General features: G+C 34.7%; 1 protein-coding gene across 1 annotated transcript; it reads right to left on the bottom strand.

Moving 5' to 3' along the window:
- Nucleotides 1–6,352: 6,352 nt before the first annotated feature.
- On the bottom strand, nt 6,353–21,835 carry LOC100424026 (killer cell lectin-like receptor 2). Its single transcript, XM_015151065.3, has 7 exons — nt 17,647–21,835; nt 16,171–16,337; nt 15,032–15,121; nt 13,840–14,079; nt 11,999–12,141; nt 10,441–10,547; nt 6,353–7,830 (listed from the first exon to the last, which is right to left on the bottom strand). Exons 2-7 carry the CDS (start codon nt 16,283–16,285, stop codon nt 7,668–7,670), a joined length of 858 nt encoding a protein of 285 aa, XP_015006551.2. The 5' UTR covers nt 16,286–16,337; nt 17,647–21,835; the 3' UTR covers nt 6,353–7,667.
- Nucleotides 21,836–22,573: the final 738 nt, after the last annotated feature.

Here is a 22,573-nt window from a genome sequence, read left to right as displayed (position 1 = left end):
TAGTATGAGATCTAAAAGGACAGACTGCAATACAATAATAGTACCAGACTTCAACATCCCAGTTCCTAAAACAGACAGATTATCCATGTGGAAAATCAACCAAAAAAACCCCATCAGGTTTAAACTGTACTCTAGATCAAATGGACCTAACTGATATTTACAAAACAGTCCAACCAACAGCTGCAGAATACACATGCTTCTCATTAGCACTTGGAACTTTCTCCAGGATGTATTATATGTTAGAACACAAAACAGGTCTCAACAATTTCTTTTAAATATCAAAATCATATCAAATGTCTTTTCTGACCACAATGGAATAAAAGTAGAAATTAATAACAGGAGGAACTTGAAGAATAAATGGGTCAATAAATATATTTAAAAGGAATTAAAAATATCTTGGGACAAACAAAAATGGAAACACAATATATCAAAACCTATGGGATACAACAAAAGGAGTTCTAAGAAGGAAATTTGTAGCCTACATCAAAAAATTAGATCTCAAATAAACAACCAAACATTGCACTTCAAGGAATCAGAAAAAACAAGAACTAAATCCGAAATTAAAAGGAAAGACATATAAAGATTTTTAAAAAGTGGCAAATACGGCCGGGCGCGGTGGCTCACGCCTGTGATCCCAGCACTTTGGGAGGCCGAGGCGGGCGGATCACAAGGTCAGGAGATCGAGACCACAGTGAAACCCCGTCTCTACTAAAAATACAAAAAATTAGCCGGGCGCGGTTGTGGGCGCCTGTAGTCCCAGCTACTCGGGAGGCTGAGGCAGGAGAATGGCGTGAACCCGGGAGGCGGAGCTTGCAGTGAGCCGAGATCGCGCCACTGCACTCCAGCCTGGGCGACAGAGCGAGACTCCGTCTCAAAAAAAAAAAAAGTGGCAAATACACACCATGGAATACTATACAGTTGTAAAACAGAATGAGTTCATGTCCTTCACGGGCTCATGATGAAGCTGGAAACCATCATTCTCAGCAAACTAACATAGAAACAGAAAACCAAACATTCCATGTTCTCACTTATAAGTGGGAGTTGAACAATGAGAATACATGGACACAGGGAGGGGAACATCACACACTGGGGCCTGTCAGGGGGTGGAGGGTAAGGGGAGGGAGAGCATTAGGACAAATACCTAATGCACACAGGGCTTAAAACCTAGATGATGGGTTGATGGGTGCAGCAAACCACCACGGCACATGTATACCTACATAACAAACCTGCACGTTCTGTACATGTATCCCAGAACTTAATAATTTTTTTTAAAAAAAGAAATAAAAACATTAAAGCAGAAATGAAAAAACAGAGACTAAAACAATACAAAAGATCAACAAAACAAAGTGTTAGTTTTCTGAAAAGATAAAATGAACAAACCTTTTGCTAGACTAAGAAAAAAGAGAAGATTGAAATGAATAAAATCAGAAAGATGAAAATGAAACATTACCACTGTGTATTTTTTAATCATTTTTGATGCTTCAACCTTTCCTGTTTCATGCTGAGATGAGATCATCACCACATCCTACTCACTCTATTCAAATAAGAAAATCTAATCTTGAGTTATAAATTTATTAAAATTCTTTAATGATAGAATTTCATTTCTATGGACACTGAAAAACTCTTCTCTACTGCTATATACCGAATATTTATGCCCCCAAAAAATTCATTTGTTGAAACTTTATCCACAGTGTGATGCTATTTGGAGATAGAGACTTTGGGAGGTGATTAGGTCATGAGGGTCGTGCCCTCATGAATGGGATTAATGTCCTTATAAAAGATATCCTAGAGAGCTTCCTTGCCTCTTCCTCCACTAGAAAACACAGCAAAGATGGCCATATGTGAAGCACGAAGCAGGCCTTCACCAAGTACTGAATTTGTTAGCACTTTGGTCTTGGAATTCCCAGTCTCCAGAACTGTAAGAAATAAATTTCTGTTGTTCATAAGCTATCCAGTTTATGGTATTTTGTTATAGCATCCCAAACAGACTAAAACAACGAGGTACCAAGAAATTGATATTTTAGTTCCCAGGACCATGCCATGGGTATAATTCATTAATTCATCAAATATATATTTAGTAACTACTGAAGAAAAGAACCTTTAATGCACTGTGGATACAACTATAAAAAACAAAGGTTAATTTTAAGGTAGAACATACAGACTAGTGGATGAGACAGAACAAAACTTTAAAATATGTGAAGCAAAACATAACAGATAAGTAGACAAGTAAAAATCATATTTAAACATTTAAAAACCATTCTTTCAATAATTGATAATTAGACCAAAAAATCATTAGGACAATAGAAGATCTGAACAAAGCTACCAATCACCTTCACCCAATTGATATTTATAGAACACTCCATTTCAATAGAGCAAAATGCACATTGTTTTCAAGTATACATGGAACATTTATCATGATGGACCATATACTAGGACATATAACAAGTATTGACATATTTTAAAGTATTAAAATCATATAGTATATTTTCTGGACACACAGAAATTAAATTAGAAATCGGTAACAAAATTGTATCTGGAAAATCCTGAAATATTTGGAAATTAAACAACTTTTTTTCTTTTTTTTTGAGACAGAGTCTCACTCTGTTGTCCAGCTATGTTTTTGTATTTTAGTAGAGATGGGGTTTCACCATGTTGGTCAGGCTGGTCTCCAACTCCTGGCCTCAAGTGATCCACCCACCTCAGCCTCTCAAAGTGCTGGGATTACAAGTGTAAGCCACTGCACCCCGCCTAAACAACATACTTTTAAGACATGAGCTAAAAACAATGACCTAACAAAATTTGTGGTATGCAGGAAAATAGCACTTGAAGGGAAATTTATAGCTTCAAGTAGTTATATGTGAAAAGAGACTTTCACTTATGAAGTCAAGATTATAAAAGCAGTTAAACTCAAAATAAGTAGAAGAAAGGAAATAATAAAAGACATATAAGAAACTGAACCAAAAACAAGAAATAAAAAGAATGTTCATTGAAAAGATTAATAAAGTGGATATAAATCTCTAGACTGATCAAGGAAGACAAATAAATACAATATCAGAAAAGAAAGAATATAACTACAGGTCTTACAGACAGTAAATACATAGATTATAAAGGAGTATTATTGTTATGGGTTGAACTATGTCCTCCAAAAGTATATGTTTAAATCATAACCCCCATACTTGTGAACATGACCTTACTTGGTAACAGGGTTGTTTTGCAGATGTAATCATGTTAACATGAGATCATTAGGGTGGGCCCTAATCCAGTATGACTAGTGTCCTTAGAAAAAGAGAAAACCACATATAAAGGCAGAGATACACCAGGAGAAATTCATGTGATGACAGAGTCAGAAATTGAGGAATAAGCTGAAAGTGCAGTAACACCAGGTACTGACAGCCACCACCGGATGCTAGGAAGAGGCAAGGAAAATTCCATCCAGAGTCTCAGAGAGAGTGTGGTCCCGTTAACACTTTAATTTTGGACTCCTGGCCTCCAGAACAGTGAGAGAATAAATCTTTGTTGTTTTAAGCCACCAAATATCTGGTACTTTGTTACAGTAGCCCTAGGAAACTAACAGGACTATGAAAAGCAATATGCCAATAAATTTGACAATTTAGACAAATGAAACAATTTTCTTAAAAGACAAAGATTAACAAAATTGACAGAAGAGACAGAATGTCTAAATGGCCCTGTCTATTAAAGAAATGGTATTCCTAATTAAATACATTCTCCCAGAGAAAATCTCAGGCCTAGATTATTTCACTGGTAAATTAGATCAAACATGAAAGAAAAATACAAATTCTGAAAGAAAACTTTCAAAAATAGAAGCATATTTAAAAATATCCCAAATGAATATATAAGACCAGTGTCTTCCCTATACTGTAAACATTAAAAAATTTTTAAATAGATCAATATCTCTTATGAATATAAACACAAAAGTCCTTTAAAAATTACCCAGTTAAGTCCAGCAACATATAAGGAATATAATATATTGCAACCACATGAGATTTATTCAAGAAGTACAAGTTTTGTTTAACATGCAGAAATCAATCAATGCAATTCACCATATTAAGTGATGAAATGAGAAAGGCTATGTAATTATCTCAATAGACACAGAAAAAATGTATAAAAAATCAACTCCCATTAATGACAAAACTCTTAACACACTAAGAATAGAAGAAAACTGCCTCAAAATGATCTAGAGAATCTATGAAAAGCCAACAGCTGACTTCATATATCATAGTGAGAAACTAAATACTTTTCTCTGTAAGATTGGGAACGAGGAACAAATGCCTATTAGAATCACTTCTCTTTAACATGGTCCTGGAGGTCGTAGCCAGTACAATAAGACAAGAGAAAGAAAAGGAAAGGAAAAGTAAAACTTTCCATATTCTCATAGGACATGATTGTGAACATAGAAAACTCTTAAGGAATCTACAAAAAAAATTGCTAGAAACAAGAAGTACACTTAGCAAAGTGATAGGATATGAGGCTAATTTACAAACTCAATTTTATTTCTATAAACTAACAACAAATACTTTGAAAACTATTTTAAATTCCATTTAAAATACGATCAAAAAATAAATTTCACAAAATATGTGTAATGTATTCTAGCCAGGTGTGGTAGCTAACGCCTGTAATCCCAGCCTTTGAGAGGCCAAGGCAGGTGGATCACAGGAGGTCAGGAGTTCAAGGCAAGCCTGGCCAACATGGTGAAACCCTGTCTCTACTGAAAATATACACACACACAAAATTAGCTGGGCATGGTGGTGCATGCCTGTAATCTCAACTACTCAGGAGGCTGAGGCAGGAGAATTGCTTGAACCTGAGAGGTGGAGGTTGCAGTGAGATGAGATGGTGCCACTCTACTCCAGCCTGGGTGACAGAGTAAGACTCCGTCTCAAAAAGAAAAAAAAAAAATGTGTAATATATTCCAAAAGGTATCACATTGCTCGGAGAAATTTAAAAGACCTAACTAAATGAGAGATAAATCATGTTCATTAATTCTAAGAATATTATTAAGACGTCAATTCTCTCAGATTAATCTAAAGAGTCAAAGCAATCCTGACCAAAATCCCATTAGGCATTTTTGAAGATATTTTGAGAAAATGCAAGAACCTGGAATAGCCAGTATACTTTTGAAAGAGAATGGATTTGGAGAATTGGCACATTTGATTTCAAGGGCTACTATAAAACTACAGTAATTGAGACATTATGGTACCATTACAAGAATAGGCATATAAAATGCTGTCAGAATAGAGAATCCAGAAATTGACTGACACAGGTAGGTCAATTAATTTTGTACAAAGGCACCAAAGTAGCTCAATGAAGAAAAGGAAAGTCTTTTTAACAGCTAGTGCAAAAACACCTGGATATCCATATGGAATAATAGTGAACCTCAACTTTTTTCTCACTTATATAGGAAAATTAACTTGAAATGGACATAAGCTAAACATAAAACTATCAAGCTTCTAGAAGCAATTATGTGAGAAAATCTCTGTGCTCTTAACATAGGCAAAGATTTCTTAGCTAGAACATCAAAAAGTATGAATAAGGAAAAAATGATGTTAGGCTTCAGTAAATTTTTATTTATTTATTTATTTTTCCATAGGTTATTGGTGAACAGGTGGTGTTTGGTTACATGAGTAAGTTCTTTAGTGATGATTTGTGAGGTTCTGGTGCACCCACCTCCTGGCTAAAATTTTAACACTTCTGCTTCTTGAAAGACACCATTAAGAAAATGAAAAGGCAAGACATAGCCTGGGAGAAAATATTCATATTATCTATATCTAACAAAGGATTTGTATCCAAATTATATAAGGAACTCTTACAACTCCATTATCAGAAAACAGATGAACTCAATTTTTTAAGTGGGCATATGAATGTTTTAGAAATATACACATGGCCAATAAACCCATCAAAAGATGTTCAGTATCATTAGTCCTCAAGGAAACACAAATTAAAAATGACAATGAGATACCACTATACAGCTCCTATAATGGCTACAATTAAGAAGACACAATATCAAGTGTTGAAAATGATGAGGAGTAAATGTAATTTTCATATGTTGCAACTGGGAAAGTAAAATTATGCCACTACATTGGAAAATAGTTTAGAAGTTTTTTATAAAAGTAGGTCAGGTACGGTGGCTCATGCCTGTAATGACAACACTTTGGGAGGCCAAGGCTAGAGTATTGCTTGAGGCCAGGAGTTTGAGACCAGCCTGGGCAACATAGAGAGACCCCATTTATTAAAAAGTAGATAAATAAAAGTAAACATACACTTACCAGATGGCCCAGCAATCGGACTCCCAGGTATCTACTAAAAAGAAATTAAAATATGTCCACACAGATACTTGCACACAAATGTTCATGGCACCTTTATTCACAATAGCCAATAAATGGAAACACATCACATGTCCACAGGTGGATGAAGAAACAAATTGTGGTATATCTGTACAATAGAATACTACCTAGTAAGAAAAAGAATGAAATACTGATACACAAAAGCATAGATAAAACTCAAAAACATGCTGAGTAAAAATAACCAGATACAGAAGAGTACATGATGCATTAAATTCTAGACTAAGGTAAACTAATTTGTAGTGATAGAAAGCATATCACTAGTTGCCTGGGGCAAAGTGGGTGGGGAAGTACAGAAAGGAACTCTTAGAGATGATGAAAATATTATATATCTTGATTTCATACTGTGTAAGATATATATATATAGATAGATGTTAAAAGTCATATTCTTCATGACTTAAAGTGAGTGCATTTTATTGCATGAAAAGTAAAACTCAATAAAGTTAATTTTTAAAATGTCAAGGTCAAGAGAAAGAAAGCCTAAAGAACTGTTTCAGATTAAAGGAGACTAAAGAGACATTACAATCAAATGCACTGCATTATCCTGAACATGGAGTTTTTAAAAATACATATAAATGACATATTGGGACAATTGACAAAATTTGAACATGGATTACAGATTAGATCATCGTACTGTAATAATGCTAAATTTTCTGAGTTTGATAATTGCACTGTGATTATATAAAACAAAGTCCTTGATCTTGGAAAATATTTAGACAAAGGGGCATGAAGGCCTCAACTTATTATTAAGTGGAGGATAGAAAGAGAGACAAATATAAAGCAGAGCAAAATATAAACAACTAGTAAGTATGAGTAAAGATTATATAGAAGTTCCTTGTACTATTCTTGCAACTTTCAGTAAGTTTCAAGTTATATTTTATAGCAAAACAAACGTTTTAAAAGATGAGGTAACTTCTAGATGGGAAGAAAAAAATAACTATATTGTAGCTCACAACTGCTTATCAAAACCAGAAGATGCTGAAATAATTTATCCTATTGATAAGAAAAAGACCCAGGATATAATATCAGAGTTCTCTAACTGGTTCTATAGGTAGTTCCAAGAATTTAGAAAGAATGAATAATTCCTCAGGGACATTAAAGGAAGGAATAACCACTCTCAAAAGAGAAAATCTCCTCTTTTCCAGGAAGAAAGACGGCATCTGATCGTTAAAGTCATAGTCCAAAAGAATTTTCTTTTTCTTCCTGTTCATCTTTATTTTTTCAAGAATTAATTAAGTCCTGTAGTTAAAAGCAATGATTTATAATCACAAATTATTATAGGAAACAAAAAAAGAAAACATTCCATTTTCACCTTTTCTTCTTAGCGCACACTGAATCAGAGAAAATAGAGTCAGTTCTCTTCTCACAGATACAATTGTACTTTTGAATGCAATCAATAGTTGCCATTCTTGTTGAGGTCAAAAATGCACATTCTCCTCTCCCAGAAGAAGAACGCATTATTGTAGAATTACTGTAGAACAGAAAACATATGTAGCCAGCTGTTTAATTCCAAAGCTTACAGTTACATAAATCATGATTTTTTTAAATTCTGTTGCCTAAATGTCTAGAATATGGAAATGTTTATCATAACTTCATCACTAAAATATTTTCTTTTGTTCTTAGTCCATTAAATAGAATCATGACCTCTTAATCACACCCACAATCTCCCATTTTATTCCACACTGACAATTTTTGGTCAGAAGGCAAAAGTACCTTGCAATATTGCAATGAAATTATGATATATTGCTTTCCTGTGCTAATTTTTTTTCAATAAAAGTGAGAGATTAAAAAGAAGGTGGCCAGGTACAATGGCTCACACCTGTAGCCCCAGCACTTTGGAAGGGCGAAGTGGGCTCATCACTGGAGCCCAGGAGTTCAAGACCAGCCTGGGCAACATAGTGAGATCCCATCTCTACAAAAAATACAGAAATTACCAGATTATCAGGGTGTGGTGGCACATGCCTGCAGTCCTAGCTACTCAGGAGACTGAGCCAGGAGGTCGGGGCTACAGTGAGCTGAGATCATGCCACTGCACTCCAGCCTGGTGACAAAGTGAAATCCTGCCTCTAAAAACAATAAAAAAGAGAGAGAGAGAGAGAGAGAGGAATTGAATATGTGTAACATAGATAACCAGGGCTCATGTATATATATTGTAAGAAGAAAAGGGAAGAATTGGAATATAGTCAGGGATGAGATTGATTGTTTGTGTTCTGTCTCCTTTCCTCCCCCACCCTATAGCTAGGAGTTATTAGCTAATGACAATTCTTTGAAAAATATCTAAAGCATGACTTCTATTTTAGTAAAATGGTTGATTAAGTGAGTTCTTTAAAAACAATTTAAAATACTGAATAAAAAATGTTAAGCCTTCTTGAATAACTTCATAAACTGATAAGAAGCAGATTCATACTCAGGCTGAATATGAAGTAAAGTAAACTCACTGCAGAGAACAAGTGAAGCACTGAAGATAGTTTTTCCCTTAATGGATGTAGTAGGCTGAAATGAATTCCACTCAAGATGGAGATTCTAAGTAGAAGATAAGCTACGTAGGACTGAGAACCCAAAGGGATATACGTTCAGTATAAACCACCTAGAATTGTCTTGAACCTTGGATCTAAGCAGAAAAGAAAACTGATAATCCAACTTAAGAATTCAAAATCAAAAAGCATCCCTCATATGTTTGCATTTGCTGTATTACTTAAGAAAGTTCAAATCTGCTACAGGAAAATAAAGAAACAGGTAAGGAAGATAAATGAAGCCAAGTAGCTTGTAAGGCACAGGTAGAACTCACAAGATGTGTTAGGTGTGAACAGGTAAAATTAGTAACATATGAGGTGTTAGATATAGATACCGTAAATAAAGTATGTGTGCATTAAACATAGACAAAAAAAGAAGGGATCAAATAGACACTAAACATACACAAAATATACATGAGGCTCATACACACTCAACATTCATGAGGTCTTAAATTCCCCACCCATTGGTGATTCCCATTCTGGTCTCTGCCCAAGAAACACAGATTAAATCCACAGCTGCTCATCAGGTTAACTGGAAACGTACAGCTGTGGCCAGGCTTACACATTCCTGTAAGACAGAATCTTCCCTGTAGAAAAACACGTGTGCTGGCCACAAAAACTTTGTCTGTTGGGTCCCCTTACTCACACCACAAGATGGCCCCATATCATCATCAGGGGAGGATTATGCAGTAGAGAGTCAGGTCGTATGAAGACTGCATAACCCAAGATTCAGGTGATCCTTTCACCCTGCACCTTATCCCGAGTGCAACAACTTATCCTCTCTTTCCCTTTGCACTGTGCTATGGGTTTTACTCTGGTTTAACCAACTGTGATTTGATGATCTTAATTGGGCCTGTAAGCCCTTCTGTTCTGTGACCTCTGGAATAGTCTGCCTGGGAGTGTGCTTGAAGAACATGATTACATCAAGGTAATTCCCTCTGCATGACATCTTTTGCAGGTTTGCAGTCCAGAATTACAATACTTGCAGAACCCACACTTAAAATTATAATAATTAAGATTTTTTAAAAGTCAGTGAATAGTTTAACCAGATTAGAACTAAATGTAAACCCAAGAGTTTACTAATAATGTACTTCAAAATAGAAGGTCTATAGTGAAGGTGTATATACATATATATTACATGTTTTATATGCTATGTGTGTATAAACTAATCATATAAAGTAACTCGAAATAAATTTTTTGGATACTCAGGATACTCATTTGTGGTTGTGGGAGGGATCATTATGGCTGACTTATAGGATGGTCCAATCAGTTCGTACCACCCACCTTCCTTTATGATTTTGTTTCATTTTATGTACCTCATAATACATATTTCTGGGCATGTGTTTAGCATGATACTTTTAAAATTATTATTAATAACTCTTTATGGCCTTCTCTTCCTTTTCTACCTATACTTCCTAAAACACTCTTACTCATTGTTCTAATTGTTACTAAAGACTCCTGCTTAAAAATGAGTTAAACTGTGTGAAATGAGAAGAGACTCTCTTTAGACACAATCTTTTCACCCCCCCACACCAGTGTTATTGTTTGACTGCATTCCAGACACTTACATTCCAGGAGATGTGCCATTATCAATCCATTTCCACTTACTTTCCCTTTTATCATATGATAATCCAATCCAGTAATTATTTTCATAAATCTGAGATTGAATGAAGGCCTATAATAGAAACAAAACATATTAAGTGACTAAATTCCCATCTGTGTGATGAGTGAGAACAAGCACAGGTCAAGGGGCCGGCTGTTTCTATGGTCAGTACTCTGCTACTCTCCACATCATCCTTCATCCGTTCTCGCTAGAAAAACCTCTCTTCCCTAGATCCCTGCCTTTCCATTTCCCAAAGTCATTTCCCCCTCGTATTAATATATTATTCATTTATGTTAAAAAAATGGCTGTCAGTATCACAGATTATTTAAAACATGGAAAGTTTCAAATCCAAATATCTACCAACAGGAAAGTTGTTAAATATTTTTATAATGCTTTATGAAACTATCCAAAATCACACGCCAGGAGAATACTTAGGATGTAGAAAATTGATCATCACTTAATCTTAAGTGAAGAAAGGAGTCCTCAGAACAAATCTATTAAAATAAAAAGGTGTGTGTATGATAGGGGTGCAGTAAAATCTTAAGCCCCATAAGAGGAAGCCTTGCTATAGTTCCACAGCTGGAATGGGTGAAGTATTTGAAAGTATTTACTATGTCTAAAATGTAATATATCCAAGTGACATATTACATAATGTCTGACTAAATGACTAAATATATTTTAAAATATAAGTTTAAATGTGACTGTTTTACACTTGATATGAAATTATCATATGAAATTATTTCATAACTTGATATCATGAATTCTTTTATGCTATGATTTTAAACATTCATTAGATTTGCATATATATTTTCTGTTGTTTTCCTAAACAATGAATAAAGGTTTCAGGCTAATCTTTGCAAACATATCTCTATAAAAACGTGTTTTGAGTATTTGGATAACTTTTATTAGTAACACTTTTTAAAAATTTTAAACACAATTTTTTAAAAATTCAATATTGTTATATTCAATATTGTTATCACTATCATTCAATATTGTTACAATATGTCACTATATTTTCTCTTTTTACAATTCTGTTTTAAAGATACACATCTTGAGATAATATATAACAATGTTAAGTGAGTGTTACCTACAAATGCAATGAAAATCACTATTGAGGCAAATTGGTAAAGCTGTTATCACTTTTATGTTCCTCATTATTATCTCCATTTTGAAGATAGGCTCAGAGAGGTTAAATAAATACTAGAGGTCATCCATCTCCCTTTCTAAGGAGTCTGCAGTATAACCACTCATAGGGAGATGATTTGCAAAGACGCAAACAGCATCCTTAATAATAATGGTTATCACGATAGATAACATGTATTGAATATTTAGTAAGTAGCAGAATTATATGACCACTAGCAGGGAGTGTTTCCTGGGAGCCTCTTAACTATACCATTTTGCTCACACAACAGACACACAAAGACTAGCTAAGGTCTCTCATTCTGGACTCCAGTCTGTCTTCAGTATCTTAGGTCCAACATTGAGAGACAGAGTCCAAGAGAATAAAAGTGAATGTAAAATACCAGTTCATCTTTGTCATCTATCTTCAAAAGAGATGATCTACAATGTTGACAAGTTTGTTTACATCCCTTCCAGTCTTTCTTCTGCATGGTAAAATAATAACAGTTTACTCCACAACAGGACCAGTGGTCTTCAGAGAATTTGCCTACAATATATTAGGTGAATCATCAAACTTCTTGTCATCTGGTATTCTGCTAACCAGAGCAATATGTTTCTCAGCCCTCCATAACTAAATAAAATCCCAATAGCAATCAATAATGATAATACGAGGTTCATCAAGATTCTAGAATACAAGAGATACCTTCACTCCCATGTCCAATGCAGCATTATTCACAATAGCCAAGCTATGAAAACAACCTAAATGTCCATTGATGGACGAATGGCTAAGGAAAATGTGTTATATACAAAAAACAGAATATTATTCAGCTTTTAAAAGAAGTAAGTCCTTCTGTATATGACAACATGGATGAACCTTGAGGACATAATGCTAAGTGAAATAAGCCAGTCACAGAAGAACTAATACTTTATTATTCCAATTATATGAGGGATCTAAAATAGTTAAACTCACAGAAGCATATAATGGTAGTTGCCCAGGGTTGGAGGGAAGTGGAAATGAAGAGTTGTTCAATGGCATAAAGTTTCAGTCATACAAGATGCCTAGGTTCTAGAGATCTGCTGTACAGCGTAGTGCCAATAGTTAATGATACTGTATCGTACACTTAAAAACTTATTAAGAGGGTAGATCTCATGTTGTGACCGCAAATACATAAATAAATAAAAAGACATGAGGAAACTTTTGGAGATGATGGATATATCTATTACTCTGATTGTGGTGATGGTTTCAGTTCTGTCCAAATTCATCAAATTGAAAACATTAAAAATATGCATTTTTGTATATCAATAATAATAAAATTGTCTAAAAATAATAAAACTGAATTAAGTTTTTAAAAAAGATTTTAGAATGTTTTCTAAATAAAAGAAAAATTTTTTTTAACTTTTTCTTTTCCTCATATATTTTATACCATACTAAATTTTTAAAATATTACTCAACCTTTAAAAATGGAGATGGTAAATTTCTACTAATTACCGTGCCTAAATGAGATTAAATATACAAAAGTTCTTTGTAAACTCTAAATCCTAAACAAATATTTAGTAATTGTTGATTAACCAGGTCAATTAATTCCATCATTATGCAAGATAATAGAGTTTACTGTATGAGATTTAATATTTTTATACCTTAGGTGCTTTTAATGGTATCATCACACAGAGTTGCACAAACATTAACACTATGGCAAATCTTGTAGATGTGCAGGAGGGAGTACATATTGATCACAAATAGACCAAATATGTGAAATCAAGGCAGAATGGAAACACACATATGTGCATAACACACACAATTATCTTTCTAACAGCATCCAAATAAAAGTCCTTGTGCCCATTTTAGTGCAAATATATTTTAACTGAAAACCTCCATATTCTATGTCAGCAAAAAGTGGAAGTCTTTAATTTGCTCACAGGACCGAAATGATCAGAATTTTCAGGGGAGTTTACATACTAGTTCACCTTTTGGGAGCAGTAATAATGTAAGACGTGCCAATGAGTTTTGGGAACTATAGGCTTTTACTAATCCAAACATGGATCCTGGAGTCCCAATTCCGTATTTGAAACAAGCAAACCTCCAAGATACCCACACTACATCTATAAGGCACAGACTAAAAGTTGCCCAGTAGACCTCAGAGATCACTAATACATATCATAAGCCTGTTTATTAGGCTTCAAGGATTATGGAGGGGAAGAAATAATGTAAAATCATGCAATCTTTCTTTCAAGATTTCCTTCGTACCTGTATTTTGCAAAAATTTTAAAACGATCTCATTTTCTCTATGACATCTGCTCTTTAGCATGAGGAGTGAATCCAGTTCCTTTTTCTGCAGAAAGCTGTCTTTTTTGAGACTGTCATATTTTAAAGTCTTATTTGTCAAAAGCTGCTCTTTTAAGTAGTTATCATTTTGCATGATGTACTTTTCACTACAGTTTCTTAGAATTTCCTGCTGTTCATGTTTTTCTTGAACACACTGAAAGACTAAAATAGCATACATATAATACAAATAAGTACTCATAATAGTTAAATATTGAAATTTAAGACAAAGGAAAAAATTTTACTCTGACAACCATTAATCATTACTTTAGTTATTACTTTAATTACTCATTTGACATTTAGAAAGTAATACCTCAACAAACTGACCATAAAAAGGGAAACATAAATTTCTCACCATTAGCAACTTAAGTGTAGGATAAATAAAATAAAATATCTGAATAAAATTATGAAGGTGACACCTTATTTCTCAGTTTAGTTCATTTTTAATAACACATCATTTATAAATAAGCGCGAAAGTAAAAGTCAATTTGCCAACATTTAACCACATATCTTCTGCATATGAAAATCTGAACTAAGAAACATGAAGGGATAGCACAATTATTATTGGAGCAGATAGAATATCCACAGCAGAAGAGAGAGTAAGATCCAGATATGTAATTTTATCTGAATATAAAATACCAGTGATTTTTCTCTAAAGATATGAGGAATTCAAACAAAAGATAAAGCTTAAATTTAATATTATGTAACAGCATGTGTAGATTGTTTTACTAAACCATTTCGTCATTACATACTTTGAGAAATGTCAAGAGAAAGCCATAATTTCTTTTGAACAGTTGTCCCTCAAAGAATGTTTATCTCAGATTCACAATAATCAAACCCAAATGGCAGAATACATGTATTACTAAATCCTCTATGAGAAGGAATATTACCATGTATTATACACAGTGAGACAGCTCATCACAGATTCATGGTCAAGGTTAAGTACATTAAAAATGACACTGTGATATGCCCAGAAAAAAATCACCAACAAAGGCCAAAGCCACCTGGGACACTCTCTGATTACAGACGGGGAACAATGGATGGAGCATGGTTAATATCTGCACAATTAGGGGTTACTGCTGCTACTCAGACAAGACAGCTGTATTTTACTACTCACTCTTTGTCACCAACACTGTGACTATCATCAGAAGAAATAAACAGAGGATCCCAAGAGTCACTGCAATGAGACGCCAGGGCACTGAAAACTCTTTAAATACAACAATAAGGAAAATAATCACCAGGGGAAGAGCTCGGCTCACTACTAACCTTGACCTGAGAAACCATTTGAAACAAAGAGACAATCTTCTCTAAAACTTTGACAAAAATATATCACATAAGTATATTTAAATGTGTAATCTGGAAGGTACATGCATGCATTGTAGAAATCCCCCACACAGGAATAGTTCTATAGGATTTAAAAAGTCCATCCCGCATAAAAGCACCAATAGCAGTAGACACAAAACATGTAGTAAAATCTAAGCTAGCATGTGTGCTCCTTCCTGTGATCACAACTAATCATGAAGAGAAAGGAAAAAGCAGTCAATAATCTAAGAAATTAGTAGTCAAATAGTGGATATTCTGAAGCTGCAAATACGGATGGCTCCATCTTTGAGGGAGTTTCTAGAAATCAACTTTTCTTTCTTTTTCATCAATTCTATTTTTCTCTAAACAATACTATAGCCTTTCGCTTTTGAGATCCTCAGTGTCTGAAAGTTGTATCTCTGATTATATTAAAGCAGTCAAAGTTATTCTCATTGTAGAGTTTAACAATGATCATATTTGAAGGGAGAGAGAGAGCAATAGAAAAATTAGAATGCCCTTTTGATTCAAACATTGTTTCTCCATCATTGCCATTAAGATTTGGTAAATACTTAAGGCACATAAAATATCTTCTATCTGCATAAAAATGTTGTTTTAACATTGATTTTTCATTTCTTACACACTCTCTTATACTTTTACGTCTCTAAGAAAACGTAAGGTTTTCTTCAGACTCTAGTCTGTCCTTTATTATCAAGGCCTCACAAATTCTTCTTGACTAGATTTAAATAAAAACATTCTGCTAGCTTCTCAAATTTAAAAGAATTCACTCATTTCTCCATCCTCACAACTTAAAAAAAAATACTTCTACTACTCTACCCCATTATAGTTTCTTATTACCAGCTAAGAACCAGAAGTACAGATAGGAATCTGTTTTCAAATGTCAAAAGTTTGGCAATCCATAAGAAACAGGTGAATGTAGATGCTTAAAATGCATACCTTTGTCATCAGTTTCCCCAGGCCTTTGAGTATCATCAGGCCTTAATCTATTCTGTGACTCTGAAGGAGACTGCAAAAATCTCAGGGTTGAATAAATCTCTCCCTGATCATTCATCTTTAGAGTAAGAAGATAAGTTTTGCATTCAAATCCTGCAACAGGATGGCTTCTGTTGAAAGAAAAATTAAAATGTCAGCCAATAGGAACATACCAGGATTTGATGCTGAGAGATGTGTGTGTGTCTGTGTCTGTTGGTGTGTGTTTATTAACTAAGTGCCTAAAGCATGTAGAGTGAGCCTCATTTATAGAAGAAATGAAAAATCTTTCAACATTTTTGGTAAAGTCATTTATACTTCTAGTGATCACAGTCATAATAATTAGAAAATACAGAAATGATGAGAAAAAAAATCTACCAATAGATTATTGTTCTATTCATCCAGCCAATTTTGCTCAAAATATTCAAAATACATATACAAATGTTGGGCAAAATTGATACCACCATAAATCACTGAAACACTTTAAAACTATCAGTTCAACAAAAAATCTAAATTCTGAAAAAATAAAAATAGCTTGGCTTTTAAAAACTTACATGTATTCTAACATACATATAAATATAACAAAGTTCTTGCATTCTTTTCAACTATACTTGACTCTACCAGAGTGTTTCCCAAAATGTATCACATATACCCTCTACAAAAGAATTATTTGAGGGTTAATATTGCAAATTGGTTAACATTCCAGATTCAGTGCCTTTTGCAAGATGTACTAAATAAAAATCACTTCAGTTGGAGCCCAGACAAATGTATTTTTAATCTCAAATGATTCCATGTACATTAAAATTTTAGAAATAATCTTCCAGTATATTATATTGCCAGAGAAGCCTAAATGAAAATAAAAGTTGTCAACAGGCAGTCATTAATGTCCATAAAAGATTCAATTTATTAATAAATGTCAATATAAAAAAGAATAATTAAATAGCAAATACCTAAAATTTACTTATGTTAGTCAATATAAAAAGATGATACCCAAGAAACGAGAAATATGAAAAAACAAATTGCACATGTAACCATATTCTTTTCTAAATTGTTTTAATTTACAAAATTTTCTAACCCAGTCACATTTTCCCTAATTTCCTAAGAAAAATAAGTATTTTCTATTACAGAGTCATTCAAGATGGATAAAATATATAAATCATTAGACTTAAGTAAAAAGTAATTAGCCCCTCAAATCTCTATTCTTTATTTTGATAACACAAAGCAAAAGTCATAGCATATTGAGAAAGAGAAAATAACTTTTTGTTAATACTGAACTACAATTTCCTTCAGAGTAATGCAGCTCTAATAGAATCAGTAGCGAATGCTTTCCTGTCATTCCTGTTATAATGCTAAGTCATTTGTAATTAAATGCCATATTTCTAGAACTAGTAAGACTAAGGATAATCTGGTAGAAAGATCTGAGAAAATAAAAGCGGATATTACCTGTATCTGTGCTATGCAGTGGTGCAGGTGGAGAAAGCTGATGTCAAAATGAGGGAGAAGCTGGCCTTTCCGGTCCTGGATCCCTAAGGGGTTTTAACATGAAAGGCAGAAATAAATTGTCTTCGAATGTTATTCTAACTCAAAATTTTCTGCCCCACCTCTTGACCAAAGTGGTAAGAGGAAATTGTATGATGAAAGCTGATACTGATGGGAAAGGAAAGATGGTCAAGAGCTGTAGATTCTCTATCTCAACTAACAACCACTTAGTACTCTTTGCAAAATAATGCTCAAAATCAATATTTGAGGGCTGAAAAGATAAAATTTTGTATACATCTTTGGAGAAAATAAAACATCATTAACAAAAAACTAACATAGAGAAACTGCTGGTAAAAGAGATGACTAAAATTCTACATATAAAAATATAGACATATATAAAAGAAGTGTAATGATTAAAATATTTAGCTCTTAGTTTAAATAATAGTCTCTCTGTTAGAAATGTTCTCCTATATGTCACTATTTTTTTACAAGTTCCTTTTTCTATCTATGTTTATTTCAGGTAAGTGTATTTTTTAAAATTACTTTAAAACATCCATAATTCCACTATAAAATTGTGGCATATATTCTTCCAGTTTTTTCTCTGTATGTTACATTTACTATCAAGGTTGGTATCATTCCTTACACAGTATTTCTGATTTATTATTTTCTAATAAATAATATGTATTCCATTATTTTAAAGAAATTCATCTGAAATGTTATTTTTAAAATATTACTCACAGGGATAAACCACCATTTATTTAGGCAATCCACTACTGTTGGATACTTAAATTGTTTTCAATTTTTTGCTATTGTAAAATCTATTTGGTCTGTACTTTTGAATATTTCATTAGGGAAACTTTTTAAGCATAAAATTATATGTCAAAGGGTATAGGTATTTAAAGAACTCTAACATATGTCACCAAATGCCCTCCAGAAAAGATGTTCCCATTGATATTCCATCAGTTGTGTGTGATAATTTCGCATTTGATTTTTTAAGAAAAAGATACTAGCAAATTATTTCTCTATTTGAAATCTACGAAATCTCACTTCATAAATCTGTCCCTAAAATCTTCCAGCAAGGCCTCACATTTTCACCTATACTGAAGACTTTAAAAAATTCATTTTTATCACTCTACCATGAGGTGGACCCTGCCAGAATGTACTGAGATCTCTCATTGACTTTCACTTTTACTGGATTCAGTTTTTTTCAATCTTCTGATTACAGTTCTAGGAAACCAATTGAAATTGTTCTTCAAATCAGGTGATAGTGGTTAATAAGGAGCGTGGGATGGAGAGGCACAGAGCAGCAGGGGAAATTGCTGATACAGGGACATGTAGCCCCTGAAGTCGGCCACATCATCATGTGCAGGCCGTCAGATGAAACATCTCCCAGAGGCTAATTTTACTCGATAATGAAGGTAAAGTTTCATGTGTGGAGTTTGGGCGCTTCAGGAATACTTGCTGCTGGGCATTTTCTTCTTTCCCTCCATCCTGGATTGGTTTTGTCAATCCCAAATCAGAGTAAAGATAGTCCGTATTCCTTTATCTCAATGCCAAAATAAGAAATAAAGAAGTTCTGTGAGAAAAGATAGGAAGTGGGTGACGGGGGCAGGGGCTGGGGTGTAGTAATAGCGGATGTTGAAAAGGTGACAGAGATACTGTCATGTATTGGAGTACGTCTTGTAAATATAACCATATTAAAACCTCCCAACATTTACAAGTATTTATTATTGTCCCCATTTCACAAATGAAGAAACTAAAGTGAAGAAGTTCATTGACTTGCATAAGGAAATGTTATTGCTAATTCTTCATTCCTGTTTAAAATCAGGCCTGACTGAAGACAGAGCACAATGGACCATGAATTCAGAAGGACCTAGGCTTCCAACAAGGTCTTGCCACAAAGTATGAATCCTGGAACCAGGAAAATCTGGCTTGAAATGCTGGCCCCTAGCTCCCACATGTGACTTCAGGGAAGGTACTTCATTTCTCTAAGTCCTGTATTCACCATAGTAAAACAGTGAATTTTTTGGCCATCCAAGGTTGCTGTGAGGGTTAAATGAGATAAGATCCATCTCAAAGTGTCTAACTACAACCTGGCATGTATACGGTAGGCTCTCATAAATGTTAAAAATTGTTACTTGAAGTCCAAGATTCAAGTCGTTCTTATCTATAAAATTTGAATAAGTCAACCAAATCCTCAAGCCTCACTTTTCTCATAGGTTCAATAAAAGTATCACACGCTTCATAGGCTAGGACTAATAAACGTTAGCACTACAGACAGGATTTCTTACACTTCAAAATAAGTAACTGTTTTCTTGTTTTTCTTCCCCTAAGGTTGTAATAGGGGAAACACCAGGACTGCAGTCGAGAAATCCTGACATATCATACTGAGCCAGGTTCTCCATCCTGCCATGAGTCTTGGAGTACCAGTGCCACCATTGCTCTAGAGAAACCATTCTGTGGCTGCATATCTTACTGCCCCATGCAGATAGATACTGGTGATGTTGAGGCATTTTTCTGTTTTGATTTACATCCATATAGCTGGAGAAAAGATGAATAGTTCTCAGGATGGAGACTAGACAAGTGCAGAGCACCCTTTTTTATACTTTTTACGTATTGTCTCTCTAACATAATATAAAGTCCATAAGTCTGTCTTTTTCATTATTGAAACTGCAGCACATGTAAGAGGTATGATGCCTACAAGTGCACTTGATGAACAAAGTGGATCAAGTTAAAAGGAATTGACTATAAAATCTAGATTTGTTCATAGTTTTGAAAAGAGGCAGAATGAAACTGATGATGGGAAAGTCAAATTTGCTAGCTGCTCCTTCTGTATTCTCTTCATTACCAAGCTCTGAATTGCTGGAAAAGGCAAATTTCTCCTTTAAAGGAAAACACAATCAGCACCAGAAGATAACAGTAACTTCAAATGGGATTGAAACTCCCTACTTGGCCTTTTGATTAAAGAGGCACAAAGTTGGAAGTATTAAACCTTATCACAACCAGTTAATAAAACAGAAAGAAGAGAAATGTGAGAGTTTTGAATGTTCTGGTACTTTGTGTTCCAAATTCACTTTTGTGCAAAACATGCACGTAACACACAAATATGAATATATGAAGTATTAATTTGCTTATTTTCTGGCTCCTTTCCTGCAAAAGCCTTTTTTATTTGGGAAACCACACATTTTACTCACTCCTTTCTGGCCATACTGTTAGCTAGAAGCTTAGCACACAGCTTCTAGTCACACCTTCAAACCTTCAGGTCACACTGTCAAACCTCAATGGTTTATCACTTCACAGCAGCACCCTGTTCTTCCTGCCCCAGACTAAAATGAAGGATGTCTGGAAAAACCCCTAGCATGCAGGGAAGATGGTCTGAATCACTTCATTGGGAGGACTAACCTCACCCAGACAAGTTCTCATCTCCTTTTTTAATTTGTTCTAATGCCTAACTTTTATCCCACTGCATGACACTGAATTTCCTGGCTCTTACAGTAAAGAAAAAAAAGAGGCCGAAGCAGGTGGATCATGAGGTCAGGAGATCGAGACCATCCTGGCTAACACGGTGAAACCCCGTCTCTACTAAAAAAAAAATACAAAAAATTAGCCAAGCGTGGTGGCGGGCGCCTGTAGTCCCAGCTACTCAGGAGGCTGAGGCAGGAGAATGGCGTGAACCCAGGAGGCAGAGCTTGCAGTGAGCTGAGATCACGCCACTGCACTCCAGCCTGGGCGACAGAGCGAGACTCCATCTCAAAAAAAAAAAAAAAAAAAAAAAATCTCTGGCTTGAGATTTTGTTTCCCTAATCACCCTTTTTGTCCTTCTTGTCTTTACAGTAAAATATATTCAAATGCTCTAAGTTGGCCGGGCGCGGTGGCTCAAGCCTGTAATCCCAGCACTTTGGGAGGCCGAGACGGGCGGATCACGAGGTCAGGAGATCGAGACCATCCTGGCTGACACGGTGAAACCCCGTCTCTACTAAAAAATACAAAAAACTAGCCGGGCGAGGTGGCGGGCGCCTGTAGTCCCAGCTACTTGGGAGGCTGAGGCAGGAGAATGGCGTGAACCCGGGAGGCGGAGCTTGCAGTGAGCTGAGATCCAGCCACTGCACTCCAGCCTGGGTGGCAGAGCGAGACTCCGTCTCAAAAAAAAAAAAAAAAAAATGCTCTAAGTTTAAAATACATTGTCCCAACAGGACCTCTAGTAACCGATCAAACAGTAACCAACCTTCCTCTTATTTCTGAGAAACCAAACAAGAGGGCCACCTCAGGAACTAAGTTAACCATGATGACATAAGGGCAAAAAAAGGATTCCCAATGGCAATTTAAGGGAAAATAGTTAAGCTGATCTGTAATTAAGACTTCTGATTCTTAAATCAGTATTCTCTCCACCACATCACACAGTTCAAATTAGGACAATGTAGTCCAGAGATTTTGAGTGGTAGTTATCCAACTTTACTGTTCATCATATGGAAGTCAGCCAAGGCAGATTCTGAACTCACCCTCAAATCTTTCATTTATCTTTGTTATCTTTATTAAATTTTTAAAATTTTCTATTCTACTTCATTATCCATTCATGCTAAGAATCCAGTTATTAATGAAAGGGGTCAGTGGTTAAACTTACAGCACAGTTCATGCTCACAGGTTCACACACTTCGAATCAAAACAAAGTAGTCTAACAATAGAATATATAAATCATCTCAGTTACATTTATGTTTACATTAAAAATATCCATACAAATAGACTCAGCCTGATACCAATTCCTGATACCAATACCTATACCCAAGATAAATAATCTAAAGGCAAATAATCTAAAGACAGAGCAAGACAGCAACCAATTCAACAAACTTAAAAACACCTACTATATGGAAAAGACTGTGCTGGGGTTCTGCAC

This window comes from Macaca mulatta, chromosome 11 (assembly GCF_049350105.2).
Source record: "Macaca mulatta isolate MMU2019108-1 chromosome 11, T2T-MMU8v2.0, whole genome shotgun sequence".
NCBI classification, from domain to species: domain Eukaryota; kingdom Metazoa; phylum Chordata; class Mammalia; order Primates; family Cercopithecidae; genus Macaca; species Macaca mulatta.
Note: the sequence above shows the minus strand (reverse complement) of the source record. Positions and strands in the feature narration are given on the sequence as shown.